Here is a 21,352-nt window from a genome sequence, read left to right as displayed (position 1 = left end):
TATCGCATACTGAATCTACGCCTCTTGAGATATGCCTACTGCCAATACATTGGTGACATTCACAACTGGTATAGTGAGGCGTGTTTCCTGTATTGACGACGGAAGCTCCGCATCACCAGATGGCACCGGTTCAGCACAGCTACAAAGACTGCTGCAAGAAAGCCGTTCTTGGCAGTCAGGCAGCGGTTCACTTTGGCATCACATCCTAAAACTAGGCCTTTTTCAGATACGCCTACGGTGATGCATTGGTGAGATTGCTTGATAGTTCATTTTATTTAATTTTATTACCTTAAAGACCCTTTTGGTGTATTAGATGAGGGGTGGTTATTATGTATACACAAGGAAAGGCATGTGTTACAGTTAAATACAAGTGTGAACAGTTTCCAGAAATTGTGAATGACATGTGATGGCAGCGACATTAAACGGCAGGTCGTTCCAGTCTTGGGCAGGTCGAGGAAAAAAATGAAGCTTGAAAAGTTACAGTTGACGTTCGAGAACAAGAAACTTTCAGTTGATGGTTGGTGCGCTGTGTCGTGCTTGAAGATGATGGTGCAATGCAAGGTGGATGGTTTGGTGAGCTGTAAAAAAATTGTGATAAATAGAGAGCGCGGCGATACGGCGACTGAAACAAGAGATGTGAAGCTAGATTCTGCCTTTAGGATTGAAATGCTGATGTTATGCGAATATGCGGAATGGATGAATCTAGTCGCATGATTCTGAACTTACTGTTGTGCATTGATATGTGCTTGATGAGGGTTCCAGATGGTGGCGACATATTCTAATTGTGGTCTTACAATGCGAGTAGTTTAACGTGCCTTGGAGCATGTAGACGGTGACGTTTCATGAAGCGAAGGGTCTTGTTCGCTGACACGCATGCCAGGACATGTCATGGTACAGGGTTACGTCTAAGTATTTATAGGCTAATACTGAGTATACTGGGACGTTTGCGATTGTTTATGTAGAGAGATAAGAATTACTACTATGAAGTGCAAATAAATTTGCACTTGTTAGGGTTCAAGGTCTTTTGCGAACGGTTGAACCAGTTCTGCAGGCTATTAAGGTCATTCTGGAGAGATGCATGGTCAGAGATGTTAGTCACAGTAAGATAAATCACGTAGTCTGCAGTGAACATGCGAGTTGGACAAGACACGTGCAGCGGAAGATCTTTAAATGGACACTAAAGTGAAAAATTATTTCTTCTACATCAGTAAAATACCGTTCTACAACACCAAAAACAACACTCTTACAACGACAAGACGTTTGGTAAGCCAGAAAAAGCGCAAGAACGAAATACGGGTGGCAACGCCTACTTAAGTTCCCGCACCTGGGGGTGTGACGCCTTGGGTTTTTATGGTATCTTCTAAGACCTACTAATTGTATATTGTGGTACAGATTCACTGCATTGTGTTCTAAAGCAACCAAATACTAAACATGGCAAGTTTCGGGAGCCTTTATTCAGCCAACGCGGCCCAAATGCAAAAACATACTTTAGAATCCCTGACGTCACGTTGATGTACCGGCGCTAGGGTTTCGGCGCGAAATTCAAATACTAATACTGGGACCTTCATTTTCTCATCTAATAATCAAACTATCTTTTTGAAATGACTGCCTGCAGGGTTCTCAAACAATGCTTCATTATTCTAAACTGATTTATTGTTTCGCTTTAGTGTCCCTTTAATGTACATTAGCAAAAGAAGCCGTCCCAAAACTGAGCCTTGAGGGTCACCTGAAGTGATATAGAGTAGTTTGGAGGAAAAATTGTTGACAAGGACGAACTAGGAACGATTAGTGAGGAATTCTTTCATCCGTTGTATAACATGAGGCTCCAAGTTCAATCTGGAAAATTTTATTAGCAAGCGGTTATGAGGCACTGTGTCAAAAACTTTAGAGTAGTTTAAAAAGATGACATCGGTTTGAACAATGTTATGAAGATAAACGTGCAGATCGTCACGGAAGATAGCTACTTGTGTTTCACATGAAAGCAGTTTACGAAAACCGTGTTGACAAGGATGAAAGAAGTTTACAGAGTCTAAAAAGCTCATGATATATGCGAGTACAAGACATGTTCAATGATTTTGCAAGCAACAATAGGTAATGAAATGGTGCGGTTATTGAAGGGGGAGTCGTTGTTACCTGCTTTGAATTCTGGAACGACCTTTCCCACTTTCCAATCATCCGGTAAGGCACCTGTAGACAATGATTGCCAGTACAACAGAGGGAAGATACCGCTGATATATGCATTGGGATATTTGAGCTAATTTCGTCTACAGCAGAAGTACATAATTTGTTTTTCAATGATTGACAGTTTACCATCTATCGAAAACACAATGGGTGGCATATGCGATGTTGTGTGAGGAGGTAGTGGAAAATCTGGAGTTGTAGTTTCTTTTTTAAACACGGAAAAAATGTTGTATTGAAAACATCAGCGCACTCGGCGTCCGTGGTGGTATCGCCTGCTGCATTCGTCGATAGTACAGGTTTCTTGAGTATATAAAATGCGCCAGAACTGCCGAGGATTTCGAGTAAGTAGCTCAGTAGGTCGACGTTACAATAATATTTTAGCAGTGCAAACGGCACTCAGCTACGCGTTCTCTGCCATGTAGTAGTTTGGCCATGCCTCGCTACTTCCAAGACGCGTGGCTAGCTGAAAGCAACGTTTCTTTTGGTTTTCAATAGCCTTTAGAGCTTTGGTGAACCATGGCTTATTTTGATTGGCTTGCATAGCTATCCTGGGTATATGTTTTGTTTACAAGTTCCTTTATATTGTTTTAAATACGGTCCAGTTTTCTTGCGAAAGTGCATATAGAATAATGCTTCAAAGGTTGAAAAGAAGTTGCCTGACTCGTTAATATTATATTTGTAGTTCCCTTTATCATATAGGCATAGAGTTTTGTCAGAATATTATTGTAGCATGGGCTGAAAGGCGAAGCTGGCATGGGTTACATTATGATTGCTTACCTCACGGAGGTAAGCTGTGGATGATGGGCTGTCTGGATGGTTGGTTATTACAACGGCGCGTACATTAGAGGTGTCTTTTGTAACCAGCGTAGGTCTAGTACAAGTGGAGTTAGAATGAAATCAAGGCACTCATTAACAAATTCTTCAGCAGCATCCCTCCCTATGATGAAGCACCCATTGTTAGTTAAGTAGATTTGCGGAAAATTAAACTCACCAAAAAAGAAAATTTCTGCGTTAGGGTTTTTTCCCCAAGTACGCTGAAGATGGTTTCTGCAAAAAATCAGGAGTGTTATGCGGTGGCCTGTAGCAAACGCGCAAGAGAGGGGGGAAGCGTGGCAGATTGGCCATCCTATTTGCAGGTTAATCCCAGTGGTTGCAAGCGAGCACGATAAATGATGATGCGCGACTTCAGAAGCGGCATAGTGGGGCATGTTCCCTGTATCGATGACTAAGGCTGCGCATCAGCAGAGGGCAACGGCTCACAGCTGCCACAAAAAGACTATGCAAAAAGTCGTTATTTGCAGTCCGGCAGCAGTGCGCTTTACCATCGCCTGAGAAAACTATGCCTCGTTCAGATAGGCCTACTGCCGATGAATCGGTGGCGCTGCTTGATACTTCAGGACTGGCATGGCAAGGCGCACTTCTTGTATCGACGATGAAAGCTGCGCATCACACGAAGGCAACGGTTCACCGCTGCTACAAGACGCTACAAGAAAGTATTTTGTTGTCAGTCCGGCAGCACTGCATTTTGGCATCGCATACTAAAAGTACACCTCTTTCCGATAAGCCTGCTTTTGATGCATTCGTGACGCTGTTTGATATTTCCGAACCGGCATAGTGGGCCGTGCTTACTGTATCAGCGACCAAAGCTGCACATCACGAGAGGGCAAAATTTGCGGGGATTAGGCTTCGTTAGTTTCGGCAAAGCTACCTTGTAATAAAGTTCTATTGCAGCAACCATTCCAGAATAAAGTTTAATTTTAGCGCTGTGGAACTGCATAAGTTTTATTAATTTGTCAGAGCGTTTTGATCGACATAATCTGGTCACACGACGTGATAACTGCAAAAGGTCCCTAGTCATACAAGTAATTTCAGTGTTTGGTTTCTTTGTTTTTAAAGGAATGAAAAGGTTGATGCACTTACTGACAAACTTTTTGAAGAAACTTGTGAAGGTATTAGTATCACTAATAGTACTTATTAATTCATTCATAAAAACAATCGCCAAATCATCAGCGTTGTTAAAGTCGGGAAATGTGCAGTAAATATAGCGGTGCGGAAGGTTGACATTCGGGCTAGTTGGTACATTGTTGAAGAAAAAAACCAGTCACAAAACACAAAGGACAAGAGGAGAGGTTCACATCAAAATGACTTTCAATGCTTCTGCAAAGCGCTTCTTCCCAGTCATTGTGGTGTGAACCTCACATCTTGTCCTTTGTGTTTTGTAACTGGTTTTTTATCTCAAATACAGCGGTATTTGTGGACGATGCCTGGAACTCCATTCCATCAATACCATCACATTCATAACCGGCATTAAAAAGACGCAGTAAGACAAACAAGGGGCGCTATAACGTAAAACTATTCCAAACTTTTCTATTCCAATTCTGCTATCAGCCCTCCACGATTGGTCAAAAACTTTCTTCGACCACCCCCCATTTCACCTGTCTGTCACGCGACGTTACAAAAACCGCAATACCTCCCCATCTGATATGATGTGTGCACACTGATTATGCATGATTTGACAGAAAAAAGAAAAACAGTTATTTCTGATTCGACCCCTTTTCGCCATTAGCCCTCGGCTATTGGTAAACAATTTTCGGGCTGCACTCACTTCACTTGCCTGTCACGCGACGTCACAAAACCGCACGAACTCACCGCGTCAAAGTGACGTGTACGCGATAAAGATGCATTAATATGCCGAACAAAACTGAATTTTTTTCGGAATAGCCGCAGGCTGCCCCGTTCCGAAAGGAATAAAAGATAGCTGCCGCCGATCGCTGAGACGCTGGCTACTCGCACCTGCCGGAGAGCATGGGTGTATTTGCGTATAATAAAGTTTCTTGCGTGACCGTGTAGCGTTTTTAAGCACTTTCGACACGTTCACTACCTCATTCTGCCAACTCTTCTTTGCTGAGGGTCAATTTTAGCGTCATTCTTAAGCTTCCGTTGCACGCCGCCGCGATTTTCGACCAGCCACCACAAGCTAAGTAAGGGAAAGCCGACCAATCGCAGACGCCGGCACCACCCTCTTCATCCGGTTATCGGTTTTCAGTGCACTGGCTCTGCCCAATGAATCCCTCTCCACTTGAGCGTTCTCCTCGCCTCTTGTCAGCCAATTAGATACAACAAGCCGCTCAGTGTAGGCAATGTTATTCGTTTTTCAAGCAAACAAAAGGGACCTCCTATGAACGAGGAGAGCGTTTCATTGGTCTGTTCAGACAACCCTATGGGTGACCGCCCGGTGCTTGCGTCAGTGGTTACGCAAATTTGACGTCAGGAAATTGGAATAGAAACATATTGGAATAGTTTTACGTTATAGGGCCCAAGGTCAAGAACTGAAGTTGGCCAAATGACATCCCGAACGATCTGGTGCAGGTCATAGGGAAATGAAGTGTAGACCGACTCCCGCCTGATAGCTACTTTGTGTTCGCTTACTTTCACAGAAGGCCAATCGACGCCAGGAGCATTAAAATCGCCGATGTAGATAACGTTTGATGAAGGAGTATTATAACTATGCAAAAACTAACTTAGATTGTGTGAATACTCAATATTAGAACCAGGCGGCCGGTAAACGAACCCTATAATCAGACATATGTTCAAGTTACTCCAACTTGACGACACTCTACAAAGACTCAGTATCAGGCGGGGAAAAGAGTAGAGAAAAAGTTGAGGTTATATTGAAGAAATACGGCAATACCGCTTTCGCTCTCGAATTTTCTGCCTCCTTGAACTGATTTGAAGCCAAGGAGAGTTACTTCAGAATCATGAACACGATCATGTAACCAGGCCTCTATAAAACCGATATAGCTGGCGAGTAAGATGTGACCAAGGAAAGAAATCTAGAAAAATTGCTGACAAGGCTTCTGGCATTAATGTATCAAATGGAAAGAATATTGCCAGTACGCGGAAATCAAGGAGATTTGGCCTTAGGAAGTGTTTCGGCGGGTTTAGTTGAGCCAGCAGATTGTCTGGCGAGAGTATTGCATGTGGTATTGCAATGGCGTCGTACACTGTAAATAATTATATGATGAAATCGATATTGGACAGATGGGAGACTATTCTTATGACAGCAAGACGCCTCCGAAAGCTTCTTGCCAATATTGTGAACCTGAGGCGAAAAGCTCCTGAAACATGAAAGCGAATGTTTTAAAGTTTACAGCAATTGTTCAGCACCAGCACCGTATCCTGATAATCAAGGAGCTTCATAATAACGGGATGTGACCAGTCTCTAAAATTACTGCGGAGTCTATGAAATCTCTCGATACGCAGACATGTGATCCAAGAGTGTCCCGGAACCACTTAGCGATGTTGGAAGAAAGTTGCTCAAAGTTGTCGTTAGGGCCTTGGTTCAGACCATCTATAATAATGTTGTTTCTACACGACCTGTTTTTTAATTGTCGTTTCTGCAAGAAAGAGTTGAGATAGCGTTTTTTATTTGCTGTAGATTATGGAGGTTTTACGTGCCAAAACCACTTTCTGATTATGAGGCACGCCGTAGTGGAGCGCTCCGGAAATTTCGACCACCTGGGGTTCTTTAACGTGCACCTAAAGCTAAGTACACGGGTGTTTTCGCATTTCGCCCCCATCGAAATGCGGCCGCCGTGGCTGGGATTCGATCCCGCGACCTCGTGCTCAGCAGCCCAACACCATAGCCACTGAGCGACCACGGCGGCTTTTTATTTGCTGTATATGAGTGTGTAGATGGTCATCAGAAGCCTGCGCAAGACTAGAAGTTGAGAGCGACTCCAGAGTAGATACACGAGCTTTCAAAATTGTCACACTTCCTTCTAAGAGACGATTGAAACATTTTGATTTCAGAAATCCCCAGAGCCAGTTTTTTTTGCCGTTTAGGAGTTCAGAGAGCATTTCCGCTACCTTTGGTTGTTCATCAACATCAATCAGCCGGGTTTGCGAGGCAGGATCGCGGTACAACGAGCATTGGGCCCATAGGTATAATCCATGTCGCCGCTAAATAAAAGCCTGCGGGCACCATTTAACATCGCAGAATACAGAGAAATATAAACTAAACCATGGTAGTAGTCATGTGGGTGAGGGAACGGCTGCATACATCGGCCACCAGAGTGGAGGCACCGAAAATTGTCAAGGCAACATACCTGCGTAAAAAACAAAGAGCGGGTCAACATGGTGCCCAAGGCGCGGTTGCCTCGTCCACAGAAGAAAGCAACTGCTGGGGGTGCTTTACAGACGCAAACCACGTCGTCGTGGAATGTGCTCCGTCGATGATTGGGTGGTGGATTGGGACGTTGATCTACGCCAGCGGAGCATGTGGGATACGGCAGATGCAGCAAGGAGCAATCTGTCGCTTTATCTTCAAGGAACATATGGTCGATGATGCGTTGACCACCCAGCATATCCAAGACGCGGCGAGGAAAAGATGATAATGCCAAGTGCAGCGTGACGTCAGGGACATGTGCAGTATTCTCGAACATACAGACAGCAAGGTAACCGGCGAACTGCGTGATAAACAGCGGATCAACATGACGCCCATGCCGCTGTTGCCCACTCGCTGCTGGGCCGACACTAGATTCATGGATTGGCCGTTCATATGCCGGAGTACCTAGAAGCCGCCTTGCATGTGGTGAAAGACGTTCGAGGCTTCCTGACTGATTTGAAGTCCCTCATATATTTTTGCCGGTACTACTGCTGGCATCTATGTACCTGAGGGAGCCCGCCTCGTTTTTTCAAGTCTCGCCCACTGCCATTCAGGCTGAAGGACGGTGTCACCCAGGAACTGCAACGGTCACAGTTAGAGGGCACCCCGGCGCCCGTCAGGAAGTGTGAATGGGCCGTTTCCACCGTACCATTCCTCAAGCGATACGTCAGTGTCAGTATCTGCGGGCATTTGACGGTTATCATCAACCTCATCGCCACTGTCTAGAAGTGCCAGCTGCCGCGGATTTAGGACCTCTGCTCAGCGTTGTCCGGGGGACAGAAGTTAACCAAGCTCAACCTCTCAGAGGAACTTACCAGCAGCTGCTGCTCGATAATACCTGCCATACGTATATCACAATATGGGCAACTTTGGGGCTCTTACAGTGCACGCGCTGGCGCGGCCTCAGCCTCTGTTTTGTCTCTGGTCTCCAGCTGCCAGAAGACAAAATAAATAAATGTTTGAAAGCCCGTTCCTACAGGTATGGAATAACGGGTTTAAAGCCTTGACAATAAATAAATAAGGGGTCTGAAAAAGTAACCCAAGACACGGATTTTGAAAGAAAAACCACTTGGAAAAATAATATGTGTGCATGGAAACTCTTACTTTCGTAAGGTCCGGTCAGCTAGGGTACAAAGTCGCCGCGTAGAGCGTTTAGTGAGATGAGAATGCAGAGATGCGCTTGAAAAGTGCCATGAAGAGCCATGATCAAAGTGCCCCAATGTTGATGGTGGTAGAAGGTTTGTCCGATGATCCATGTAGTTCCACCTGCGTGAAGATCCTTTGACGCGGAAGATATCTGAAACAGCCTTCAGGCATGTAATGATTACCACTCGTCAATAGCCGCCAGATTGGAAATTCCTTGCCAGTCGGACAGCCACCGACGAAGGAAATACCTACCCATTGCGAGATAGGGCAGGAGACATTTGCTGAACAATGACAAAAGGAGTGAAGGGGAACAAACAGAAATAGATGGAGCGGGAGTGGTATTTGCTGCAGTAACTAAAGAGAAAACGCATGACTAATGCAATTTATTGAGAGCACCCAGCAACAGCCGTAACGCAAGCCGTCCCTCAGAATGGTGGAAAAGAGATTTTACAAAAAAGGAACAGAAAGTAATTGAGAAAAAGCTGTATGGAGTGAGAAAAAGAAAAGAGGAAAAATAAGAAAAATAAAATACGTAAAATACATGAGGTGGAAATCGAACCATCGAAGGCATCTCCCGAGACGAATCAAGAGATGGTTATGCTATGTTTAGAAGGGGGATGCAGGGACCGGCACTCCAGTGCACAGGATCATAAAACAGCCGTCGGGCGGACACCGGCGCTGCGCACCGCGTACCAGGACGCCGGGCCCAGCCTGAGGGCAGCGAGTTCGGAAACCAGGCCGATAAGGTGCCCAAGTCAACCTGCCACACATCCGCGCACAGACATCATGTAAGGGCACAGCCCACTTATGCAAAGCGGCGCGAAACCGCCCAGGTGACGCCACGCCGACCCCAAAGTTCCCTTATGAGGGTAAAGCAGGATGTGCAACCACGTGCTCTTGCAGAGGGATGCGACCGCTAGACACTCAAGCCCTGCCATTAGCATCATCATCATCGTCGCAAGTCGTATGAGCCAAGTGACCCGCGCACCAGTAGTCATCCGCAAGCAAGCAAAATATATGACTTTACGAGGCATCGCTGCGCATCTCGGATGATTGTGTGTTAGCTTTTCTTTTCATGGGTTTAGCCCTCTAAGAAGCTGGAGCGTAGGGTCAACCATGATCCTCCCAGCCGGCTGGCGAAGAAGAGAAGACGAAACTTCCTTCATTTCTGAAGCAACGCCTGCCTCCAAGAAGCTGGATGCGCGGGGTCGGCCACGGTCCCCAGTAAGGCCAATTTTAGCGGCTGTCCCAGTCACGGGATAGCAGAGTCAAACTCGACTCTTAGTCAAAGGTGGGCGACTTTTGCGAGGGTCCAGGCTTGGCGACAAGGAATCGGTAACGTCGCGCATTCTGGCAACGGACCTGGGCATGTACTGCGCATACACACGTGAGTGGCCAAATCATCGACTGGCATTGCGTGAGCTCCCCGAGAGCACTGGCTGAATGCTCTTTCTCCGACATGAGCAAAGAAAAGCAGGGATGAGTTAACACTGCGGTAGAGACCCTGCCTCGATTACGATATATCAATCCGGGGAAGGCCCCCCGGCCTATCCAGCACGGCTTCACTAAGTAGGCGTTCCATGCCAATCAGAATGGCCCGATCCCGCCGGTCTGAAACAACACGTGGATATACGCCAATCGCCAGGGGGCCCCAGGGGCGAGAACAAGACATGCCGCCAGCTCAGCCGTCAACGTGCATCTCGTTAGGTAGTGATGGAAAGAAGTGCACTCCACGCCACACGGGCATATACTAGCAGGGGCGGGGCCAAATCTATGCAGGTAGTAAGGGAATCTACCATGTCCAGTAAATATTCGTACTAAAGGTTGGAACGGAAGGGAGTAGGCCGGCATCGCTGATGTGGTGGGGAGCGGTAAGAAGGCTTCTGTGTCAGAATTGGCCTACCTCCAATCTCGATACCAATCGCGCTCCATTTGCCATAGCCCCAGCCATTTTTCAGAGGGAAATGGACAACCTCTTCAGGGGACTCAGGCGCGTAGCAGTGTACTTGGATGACATCCTGTTTACGGGCACTGAGGACGGGGACCACCTGCAGAACGTGCACAATGCACTGACGCGATTGCACGACACCGGTATCAAGCTCAAGCTGTAAAAGTGCAGTATCCTAGCCACCGATGTTGAGTACCTGGGACATGTTCTTTGCGAGGCCAGTCTGACTCTGGGGCCCCGCAAATTTGTTGTTGTGCTCAAGGCGCTGATGTTCCACAACAAGGAGCTTCAGAGCTATCTCGGCCTCATGAACTTCTACATGAGTTTCCGGCCGAACTTGTCGGCGCATATACAGCCACTCTGTTTTCTGCTTCGAGATGGTCAGCTGTGGGTCTGGGAGAAGGAGCAGTACGTGGCCTAGCAGCGCAGCAAGGAGCTAATCACAACGGCTTCATTGCTGGTAGACTTCGATCCGTCCAAGCATGTCGTCCTGACCGTAGATACGTCGCCGTATGGCGTGGAAGCCGTCCAGGCGCATCGACACAAGGATGGTCAGGAACGGCCTGTGTGGTTTGCTTCTCGTCGGCTTCATGCTGCAAAGCAACGCTATAGCCAGTTGGACAAGGAAGGCCTGGCCCTCATGCTCGGGGTCGAATGCTTCCACCAGTACCTGTGGCGCTGGAAGTTTGAGGTGGTCACGAACCACAAACTGCAGTTGGGGCTACTGGTGCCTGAAAAAGCGGCTCACGTGCAGGCATCAACTCGAGTGGTACGCTGTGGCTTGAGGCTGGCAGCCTACAGCTACCAGCTGGTCTACCGTACGGGAAAGGACCTGGGACCTGTGGATGCCCTGTGCCACCTGCCTCTAGAAGTGGTGCCTGCTGCTGCTCCAGAACCTGCTAACGTGTTCCTACCAGATCTCGCATGCTTCTTCTTATAATTATTAGTATTATGCAGATATATGGCATCGCAGGCGATCAGCCTGCGATGGACCCAGTCCCATCACACCTGAGACACCTGAGACACATGAACACCTGAGACAGGACTGGGTCCTGTCTCAGGTGGTCAAGGTGGTGTCCCGAGGGGAAGAGTTGATTCAGCGGGCGTATAGCCACAAGGCGGTCGAGCTGACCCTGCAGCAGGGCTGGCTACTGTGGGGTTCAACCGTGGTGATCCCACAATGTCTCCGGTCCAGGGTCCTGAAGTTGCTGCAAGCGCATCATCCTAGTGTGGAAAAGACAAATATGGTGGTCCAGTCCCAGGTTTGGGGGCCTGACCCGGACCAGGACATCGCTTACATGGTGCAGAACTGCCAAGGCTGCCAGCAGCATCAGCGTGCCTCGCGTGATGTGAAAGTCACCCCCTGGCCGTTGCCACAGAGACCTTGGTCCCACCTGCTTGTGGATTTTGGGGGGTATTTCAAAGGCCAAAGGGCCATTACTTTCTGGTGGTGGATGCCTTATTGAAGTGGGTGGTTCTACCTGTCAAAACTCTATCATCAAGTGCGGCTACTGCGGCACTGCGACAGGTCTTCGCCGCCCATGGGTTGCAGGACGTCATTCTGCCCGACAATGGTCCGGCTTTCGCCAGCGCAGAGTACCTGGCCTCGCTGACGAAGAATGGAATCCGCAGCATGAGGGTTCCGCTGTACCAGCCTGCTTCAAACGGGGCAGCCTAGCGAGCGAGTTTCTACTGTCTTGCGGTAATCATTGGATTTGCGCATGCGCATTGTTCAAAGAGTTAGCATTGTGTGGTTTCAATAAACCAGTTATTTTTCTGCGTTCATTCTTTCTTCTTCTACTTCAGTGTCGCTACCCTAGCTCAGTTTAATGTCCCAAATATTGTCTCACAAAATGTACTACCAACCCACGCTCCTTGAAATTGAAGCTTGCACAGCCTTAAGCAACATGATTATTGCAAAATTGAACTGCGGCTCTAGATGGCAAGAGCTTTCGAAATATTTTAAGCGATCGTCAAGCAAAAATGTAACGTGAAACATTGGACGTAGATAGCAAGTGCTCGCCCCAGTAGCAGGTGTAGCCATACACAATGCAAATTGTGGCAATGGGAGATGGAACGCAAAGGAGACCCAAACACACGTGCATGTGTAAATAATAAGCAGTTGGGAATCAAAGTGGGATTTCGTGCTCCATTACCATCTCTTGCAAATTACTCTTTTAGCGCCAAACATAATGGCTGTGGTCTATGCCTAAACTTTAGGAAAACGTTTTACTTATCATGTTGTGGTGCGCTCAGCGATGAGAGAAGCTACCAATGTATATGCGAAAGAACTAAGTCAGAACAATGGGTTGCTGTGGTGCTCGTTCAATCTCTTTCGAGATGTAAGAGAAATGCAGATTGTCAGCAAATAACCTTTAAAGGAAGTGCACTATAAGCCGTCTTTACGGGAGTGTTGTATTAATTTGAACAAGAGGCTGGGGGGGTGGTGAAATGAGGCGTAGCAATCCTGAGGCGGCTGAAGGTTTAACATTTTCTATGACATAAAGTACTGCAGCACTCGCTGGAAAACTAATGTTCTGGTGGTGAGCTACGGTAAATATATGTCACTATATCCTTCTGTGGTTCAACAATCCGGCAATAAATTCTAACATACATCGTTGAATAATTATTTCTTAGAAATCTAGCCGCAAGGCGGTAAGTAAATGAATGATAGTGAGTGTGCCAGAAATGCGTAATAAAACGTAATACATGAGCGGAACAACTAGAAAGTTAAGGTACATTAACATATCTTACTTCCAATGTAACAATTACAGAATGATTATTTCTTTACGCTGTCACAAAATACTTACTCGTAGAAATGTGATACGGTTTGCTTAGGAGCACGAGCTAAATAAAGAAATGTGTGGGATTATAAATTCACTACTCAGCGTCATGTTGTAAACTATATTTGAAATTAATTGCAGGTCTGTAAACTTCGGAGCACTGGGAACGATCTTGGGACATTACATGACCCTCGGCTTGAGCGCTCACGGTGAGAATTCAACCCAGCTCTTTGATTTGATTTGACATACGCTTTTTCCATTCCACATGCTCATCGGCTTGATGTAAAAGAACTGCACGAAAGAAAGGCATGCCGGAAGCGCCCCCTCTCTTGTCGCACGTGAGGCATGGGGGTGAGACGAGGGTGGGCGGGCATTCTTCTAGAAAGCGATCATCTAGAAAGCGATCTGCGACGTGGCCACAAAGTGCGCACCCACGCCGGCTTCATGTTCAAATGCAATCTACTATGTTTGCAGAGTATGCGTAGTGCCGGTATCTTCGTATGTGCTGTGGTTTCGACGTTTCGTTCGTGTTGAAGCGAAAGTCACGAAGGTCGATTCGCTTGCTGCTGGTACTGCAATTCCTGACTTCAGAATTTTTACAGCGATTTTCTGCACTCATCGAGCGAGATTTGTTCATGTTTTCCTGTGCATGCGCGACACGTGCATGTGCATTTAGTTAAAACATGCTGGCGGGATAGTTGGTTTGAATCCACGATAGACTGTGTGAGCGCGACTCAACGAGGACGTAGAAAGAAACAGACACAGAGTGACAGCGCCTACCTTTATGTGTCTGTTTCTTTCTGCGTCCTTATTCAGTCGCGCGCGCACATTGTACGATTGGTAATTTGGTCGGTAAGCGAATGTTCACAAGCTTATACGGCGGATAAAACTACTATCCTCACTTTGTCTAGCTATCAACTAATTTGATATTGCAATGGGTGCTTCGCCTTTCGGGCGAAAGTGCAACTGCTTTGTGAACTATAAATTATCTACGATCCACAGGACAACAGTGAGCATGCACGCACACGGGTCACATACGGCACAATCAGCCGTCCGACTGCAGGCATGGCGCTTGTCTTTTCCGCACATCGTGGTCGGGTAACAAGTGACAGCCAGCATCGCAAGCATATTACATTGTGTGTCCCATCTCTTTGCAGCGAGAGTCGCAGTTGAAGACGAGCAACTTGCATTGCGATACAGTTAGGTGACGCGGCCATTTGCTGCGGCAGGCAACACTGCGACATGGGCTGCATGCTTTTTTGTTCTTTTGGGAGACGCTAATATGTCTGCTCATACTTGGTGCCCCACTTTCTCTCAATATAGACATGCTTGATTTCTTGGGCATAACCTTCGGCAGCCACATTTGCGGGCCTTTCCACACACGTGGCTATCAACTTCATACAGTTCAGACCATGAAATCGCTTATGCGAATTTCCATTAATGGCAAGTTATAGCCAAGAATGGCCACAAACAAAATTTGCACATGACTGCAGCAGCAAAGTATGGAACGGGGAGCATCAATTATGGTGCGTGTAAATTGAGAATAAATTGACTGCAGGAGCAGGTGCTTATGTCGACAGACTGTTTTTCGATGTAACTGACCAGCCTCCCACATCCGAGAAACGTAACACGCCAACGACCAGCAAGTAAGACAGCGGCGAAACTACACTCTGCAATCACTCACTTCAGTGGAACTTGTGCAAAAGTTCAGGCTATCCGCAAAAAGAGCAATCCGGAACGAGGCTAGGAATTAAATATGGGAATGTGAACGCTTGCATTCGTGAAAGAAGCCACTCTGCTCTGCAAGCACTCAATGCCAAAAACATTAAGAAAAATCTTATACTACGTTGCACATAGTGCAAAGGATAATGCAAGAAACATGCAGATGTGTCATGAGCTATTTCTTGGTAGGAATTGATATGTCAACGTAGACTAGAAAATAATAGAGATATGATATGCTACAAGAGGGTGGCTGGCAATAATTATGAGCAAAGAATCGGTTAACCTTTACCTGTGGATGAGGAAGAATGATCTTCAATAATAATTGGGAATAAAATTCTTGCATTCATAGAAAAAATATTATACTTGGCACAAATGGAATTTGACAAGCGCAGGAAGCTCATTAAGGAAGGCAAACGGACGGCACTCTTTTGGCCAGTGTCATCCGTGCTTTTCAGAGGTTGAAAGTGTACCTGAACACGAAGAATTTCTTTTGTTTACGTACTCGAATTGCTCGGCCAATAGCCGTGCAGATGGAAGGATGGCTGATGCTCTTTACAGTTTTGGGACTGTCCTCCGTAGACTTGATATCTCACGTAAATACATCTGGGTCCGCTTCCTTGTTCGTGGTCTAAAAGTCGCGAATTTGGCTGCTGCCCTTGTTCGTGTAGATGGTGGCTTCTGTGATGCGAACCAAGAGATGCTTGGTGTCGACTGCTGGAGCGCAACACTAACACGTGAGACACAAGACAGATTACCCCAACTCATTTAGTGTTTCCTGTATTTTGAACCGATTACCCTCATCCGTAAATGTGAACAAGTTTTCATATTGTTACGTTGTAGAAATCACATATAAAGATGTATTTCCAAGAATTACAATTGAGACAGACATCCATGAACAAGATTGCTGTCGCGACCGATTCCACCTGTACATGCGAAAGTGTCTTCTGACTGGCGGCACACTTGGTTGCACTGTAAAATAACCCTGCCCTGTATAGGCGCCGTCATGTCGTTAACTATAAGGGAGGTGAACTAGCGGCAAAGTAAGGCTTAAGCCGGGACACAAGCACAATGTCCGTGGGGATACACGAGTCCAGCGGGGTGATCTCATAGTTCACCTTTCAACGCTAACGCAATATTGTGTAGGGTCCTGTGTAGCGCTCTAGCAGCTTTTCCTACAAGCCGATGCAGCGGCATGGTGTCCATAGCAGGACAACAGAGCCAGGAGAAAAGCGAACGTCCCGATGTAGGTTGTCGTACCAGACTTTCTGCGCGGCTTGAGACTCAGTGAGTCGGAAGCCGGCAATCTAGCATGCGTGTGAGCCCGGGTGAAGGCCTCTTGAGCACATTCAGTGCGTGTATATTGAGGAAGGAAGCTGTCCCTTACGAAAATTTCTAGTTTCTTTGAATAATATTTCAGACAAATGTCACTAGATCCTACCAATGATTTACTGAACCTTTTCAAACCGTTTTTAAACTTCCTACAAACATCATACTAACATCCTGTCTATTGACCACCAATATTGAATAAAAAATTATTTACACTTTCTTTAAAAGATGACTGAACATGCTACAAACATTAATATCATGATTCACTTACCATCTTGATCCTTTCAGAAATTTTATAGTAACATTCTACCAACTTCTTATTTCTCCACCTAGAAACTTGCTAGTAACATTTTCGAACTTCGTGTTGCTCATGTTAGAAACATATTTGCAATTTTTTGTAGGTTTGAGAAATAGCATGGTGGCATTTCCCGCTTTCTACAGAATTTTTTAAGTTTTGTTCTGATGTAACCTTGCACATGAGCGGGATATAAATGCATTTGTTAGCAAAACAATAACTTTTTAAACATTGATTTATTTTGCGACCCATTGTACATTTCCTTCGAAGGCACAACAAGCAGTAAAGATAATACATTCTTCATGTCCCCATGGTGAAATTAAGATGCCTTGCTGAGAGCCTAAGGGAGGGAAATGCAAAAATAGTTAGAATAGCCTGATACATTGTGTCAGTGTATGTGGACAGGACAGCATGTAGCAGTCATGTATGAGAACTTTAGGTGACCTACAATGAAAGCGAGGATTTTAACTGGATGCCTTGCCACACATGCTTAGAATGGCATTGACACATCTGAGGCCCAAGGGCTCTTTTTCGGCGACATCATTATGGGCATTGGAACACCACCCGGAAAGCGAATGAAGCGGTACTGCTGCGCAGAATATACACCTGTTACATCTAGGAATCACAGAGTTGCGTAAAGTAGCCATATATCAGTTGCATCAAGGATATTCAAAATTCATAGAACGGCTTCAGCCAGACACGCCTAACTGACAATAAAGGCGATGACGTCACTTATTCAGTGTACAACTTTACAAACTTTAAAGAGCCTTCAAACACTCCTTGTTACTACAATTTTCTTGTATTTAGCAACGCTAAACTCATCAGAAGTAAACGCAGCTGTCTGGACTGCTCAACTATAGAATATCTATAACCAGTGCCTTACAAAGAGCCCACTGAACACAGATTAGTCTATTAGCCAAGATGTTTTGGCCAAGACGTCTTGGCAAGATCACCAAGACGTCTTGAAAATAATATAAACGTTTACAAAACATATTCAATACGTCTTGACAAGATATTTGGGACTTCTTGAACACGTCTTACGAAAACGTTGTCGGATTTCTTAAACGTCTTGTAGTCGTCGTGAAGACCGTTTAACGGACCGCCAAATAACCGATATAAGGCGTTTTGAAAGACATCTTGTAGGCGTTTTAGAAAATGCAATAAAACGTATTGCAAGACGTTCTGTTGCCATTTTACAAACGGCCACCATATGTCTTGAACAACGTCTTATAGCCGTTTTGAAAACGGCCGTAGGAAATTTTGCGATCGTTCTGTAGCCATCCTCAAAATATTTTTCCAACCGTCAAAACAGGCTTGACAAGCAAGGTACGATAGCTTCTAGTCAATATAATTTAATAAAGCATATTTAGGTAACGAACGTACAAACCATTAAAAATCTTCAAACGGTGGCGGCCCTTCTAGTCAGGAAGGTTTAACATTCATTGCAACCATCAGCACCTTAAAATTGTATAGAAAAGTACCACTTGTTCATTGGGCTAGGGAGTAGTTGCAAAAAATGACAGCAAGATCTACTCAGCCTATCAATTTACAGTGGGAAAGCTATTGTCAGGAGAAACACCAGCACAAAGGTGGCATATTTAAGTAGTCTCCATGCTAAAATTCAGTCATAACATTGCAATCGAGTGTCGCTTTTCTTCCAGATCAACGGTCAGAATAAATGATGCGGAGATTCAGTCGTCTCGCTAGAAACGGCATACACTGCACATATGCGATGGTCTGGCAAGACCCAAGATCATTTTCCTTAGCTTGTCAACATCGTTCAAGATTTGCAGATGGAATAATATCAAAGACGCCAGGAACACTATCACAGAAGTTTTTCTTACATGGATGTTCGGCACACACATGAACTTAGGAACACAATACACCCTTCCACTATAACATTCATCATAAAGAAATTTATTTCCTCCTGACGCACTAAATGAACAAATCAATTGGAATGTTCCTAATCCTCGCCATATTGAAAAGTTTGGCTGCACCGACAGAGCCAATGCATATGGCCCATTTCTTACAGCCCACAATAGCACCACTGAAATATTGGCAAAGCCACAAAACTGACAACACGTGTTAATGCCACGCTTAACATAAAAGAATGAATACTCACACAAATGAAGCGCTAAAGTGGCCACAGGTTTCAAAATTTTTAAATAAATGAAATCAATAACACCACTACATAAGCAAAATGTTTCTAATGCACCTTCTAGAGATTTGGTTGGTTGCTATGTTATCACACATTGGTGGCTTCATGATTCAGGGAGCTGGCTTAGACAGTTCCACAGGCTGATGCACCTGCAGACAATGTAGCTTGTTCCTAATGTTGCTTGAGCGCAGTTCTGTCACGTGTAAGACAGGTAAGACAAGATATTACCAAATACATGTTGCAGTGAAACTTCCGTTCTAACGAAACGGGACATAACGATTATTGGGTGTAACATAGTGGAATCCCCGTTGAAATCTCCGTAGATATCGACGTTTTAAAACCTTCTTTCAACCAAGTAAAATTATCCTGCCAGTGGATTCGCCGAGCTTGATTTGTCTCCAAAACACAAACTTGATTTCTCTGCGAAACAAGAAATGTCCGGTCTTTGCAGACTCAATCGCATTCCGCGAGATTCGGCACGCATTCGGAGCCAAAAAATTTAGGTATTTGCGTTGAATGCGCCATCGAACGCTGTTCCTTCTCACCTGCGCGTAGCTGCACATAACCAGAGGATCTGTATCGTCATCGCAATGTCTCCAATTGCGGCGCTATGGTGTACTGGAATAGGGTAGTGTTTCATTCAGCGGCGAAAACGTGTCTCTTCTTGCGCTGACGGCCGGGGGTGCTGGAGCACGCCGGTCTACTGCAGCACCACCTGTCGCTGCAGCTTGTAGTCACTGCTGGCAAGAGGGAAGTAATGGTGCAACACCGAGCCTCCGGAATTGGCAGTTATATGGTTGTCGCAGAGGTTATGCATGTACGTACGGAGCTCGCTGATTGCTTGTTGTGGGTTGTCCTGCCATGTTCGCATATTCTTTATGTGAACGGGAAGCGCTGGATTTCTAAATATCTGTGTGTATGTATGTGCGTGCGCATTTGTGTATTTGCTTTCTTCAGTGAAACCTGGCAGCCGCCTTGCTGGCTGATGCAACATGAAAGGAATCACATGTGACCCACCAGGCACAGTGCAGGTGCTTCTTTCGGGTTTCTTATCCACGTGTGTTTCCAAATACTAAAAACATATGCGTGCTTAGCGAACGGAATGAGTAGACGAGTGTTTGTCTTCTGCAACCGAAACGCTCAGCAGACGATCAGGAACACAGCATGATCTGTGGTTTGAAATGTGCAAGCTAAGACGCCGTTTTCATATATCCTCACAGTTTGCAGGGTTTATTTCTTGTGAAGTATACTAATTTCATTTGTTTTGAATGCGTTTTCCCAGTTTAAGAAGACAACACAAATTTCTATCACAACTACAGAAATTTCAGTCCTACAACAGATGTTCCTGACGTTTCTGTAGTTGCGACAGACATTTCTGACGTTGCGACAGAAATTCTGATGTCACAACAGAAACCTTTTGTCGCGAAGACCAAGAATCCTGAAGTCGTAACAGAAACATTCCATCGCGTCAACAAGAGTTCTGAAGTCGCGACAACAGCTTTCTATCGTGACAGCGACTCTGACGTTACGGCAGATATTCTGACGTCGCAACACAAACATTCTGTCTCGACGACCAATAGTTCTGAAGTCGCAACCGAAACGTTCTGTCGCAACAACAAAAGTTCTCAAGTGGCAACGACAACTTTCTGTCGTGACAGTGGTTCTGACGTCGCAACAGAAACATTCGGTCGCGATAACAAGATTTTATAAATTCGCAACAACTTTCAATTGCAACAAGGATTAGAATTGTGCCACTTTCTGTCGCAACGACAGAAAGTGGCACAATTGTGACGCAAGTTCTCACGCCGCGACAGAAGCGCTTTCCGTCGTAACGCTTTAAAATGGTAGGTTAGTTTCGCATCGGTGGTGTACATTGTACTTTTCTCTTGAATGGTATTCAATCGTGCTTCTTTGAAATCGGGAATGCTTATAGCAACGACACCGGTATTAAAGTCGACGTGGCCAATTGTTACAATTGTGCCGCGACGACGAGGCACCAGCAACGCCCTACCGGTCTCCTCAAAAACGGCCGCTGATCAAAACAATACCATCTGCTCCGTATTCGTTTTGTTTTATTTGGTAAGATGTCGCGCACAGGCCGCGCACAGGCCTGTGGACTTAGATGAGATGTTACGTTCACACATTGCTTAAAAAAACAGAAATATTTTATGAGCTTTAGCAAAGTGAAAAATCATTTTTGGTTGTTCAACAAAGTTGCGTGAAAAGCTGTCTCGCTCGGATCTCAATATTCTGGCACAGCGCCGCCGTGAGAAACTAGTATGCTGTCAGAATGAACATTCGTCCAGGAATGTTTATGTAGCAATTTCGCACAAAACACACTAATTATATGCGTGCTAAAATGTGTAAAAGGCGAGAGATAACTGTCGAAATTACCAGCAACCCAAACAGTGTCTCCTGTCGCTGTTGTCTATTTTTGAATTTCTTATTTATTATGGATATCGTAAAGCAAAATCGATGTTCTAGCATGCACTTGTCGATGGTAACAACACTTTTACTCTTCTAGATATGCACCAGTCGACGCACTGGAGTGAAAGCGCATCTTGGCTCTCAAAATGCCAATGTAAACAGCGACGCAGACAGATTCTTACTATTTACACAGCTAAAA

At 45.5% G+C, this 21,352-nt stretch overlaps 1 protein-coding gene across 11 annotated transcripts in view; it reads left to right on the top strand.

Moving 5' to 3' along the window:
• LOC135897954 (neprilysin-1-like) overlaps positions 1–21,352 on the top strand; it is a 752,274-nt gene that overhangs the window by 623,431 nt on the left and 107,491 nt on the right. For 8 of the 11 annotated variants that reach the window (XR_010563211.1, XR_010563210.1, XR_010563209.1 and 5 more), the window contains one exon: positions 13,367–13,434. The exons of the other annotated variants lie outside the window; for them this stretch is intronic. Coding sequence is in view for 5 of the 8 variants with exons in the window: in XM_065426667.1 (XP_065282739.1) it covers positions 13,367–13,434 (68 nt within the window). In the remaining 3 variants the exon portion in view is untranslated. The remainder of the gene's footprint in view (positions 1–13,366; positions 13,435–21,352) is intronic. 11 annotated transcript variants of the gene reach the window in all.

Source organism: Dermacentor albipictus, chromosome 2 (genome assembly GCF_038994185.2).
Source record: "Dermacentor albipictus isolate Rhodes 1998 colony chromosome 2, USDA_Dalb.pri_finalv2, whole genome shotgun sequence".
Lineage (NCBI taxonomy): Eukaryota > Metazoa > Arthropoda > Arachnida > Ixodida > Ixodidae > Dermacentor > Dermacentor albipictus.
This window is presented reverse-complemented; position numbering and strand designations above follow the sequence as displayed.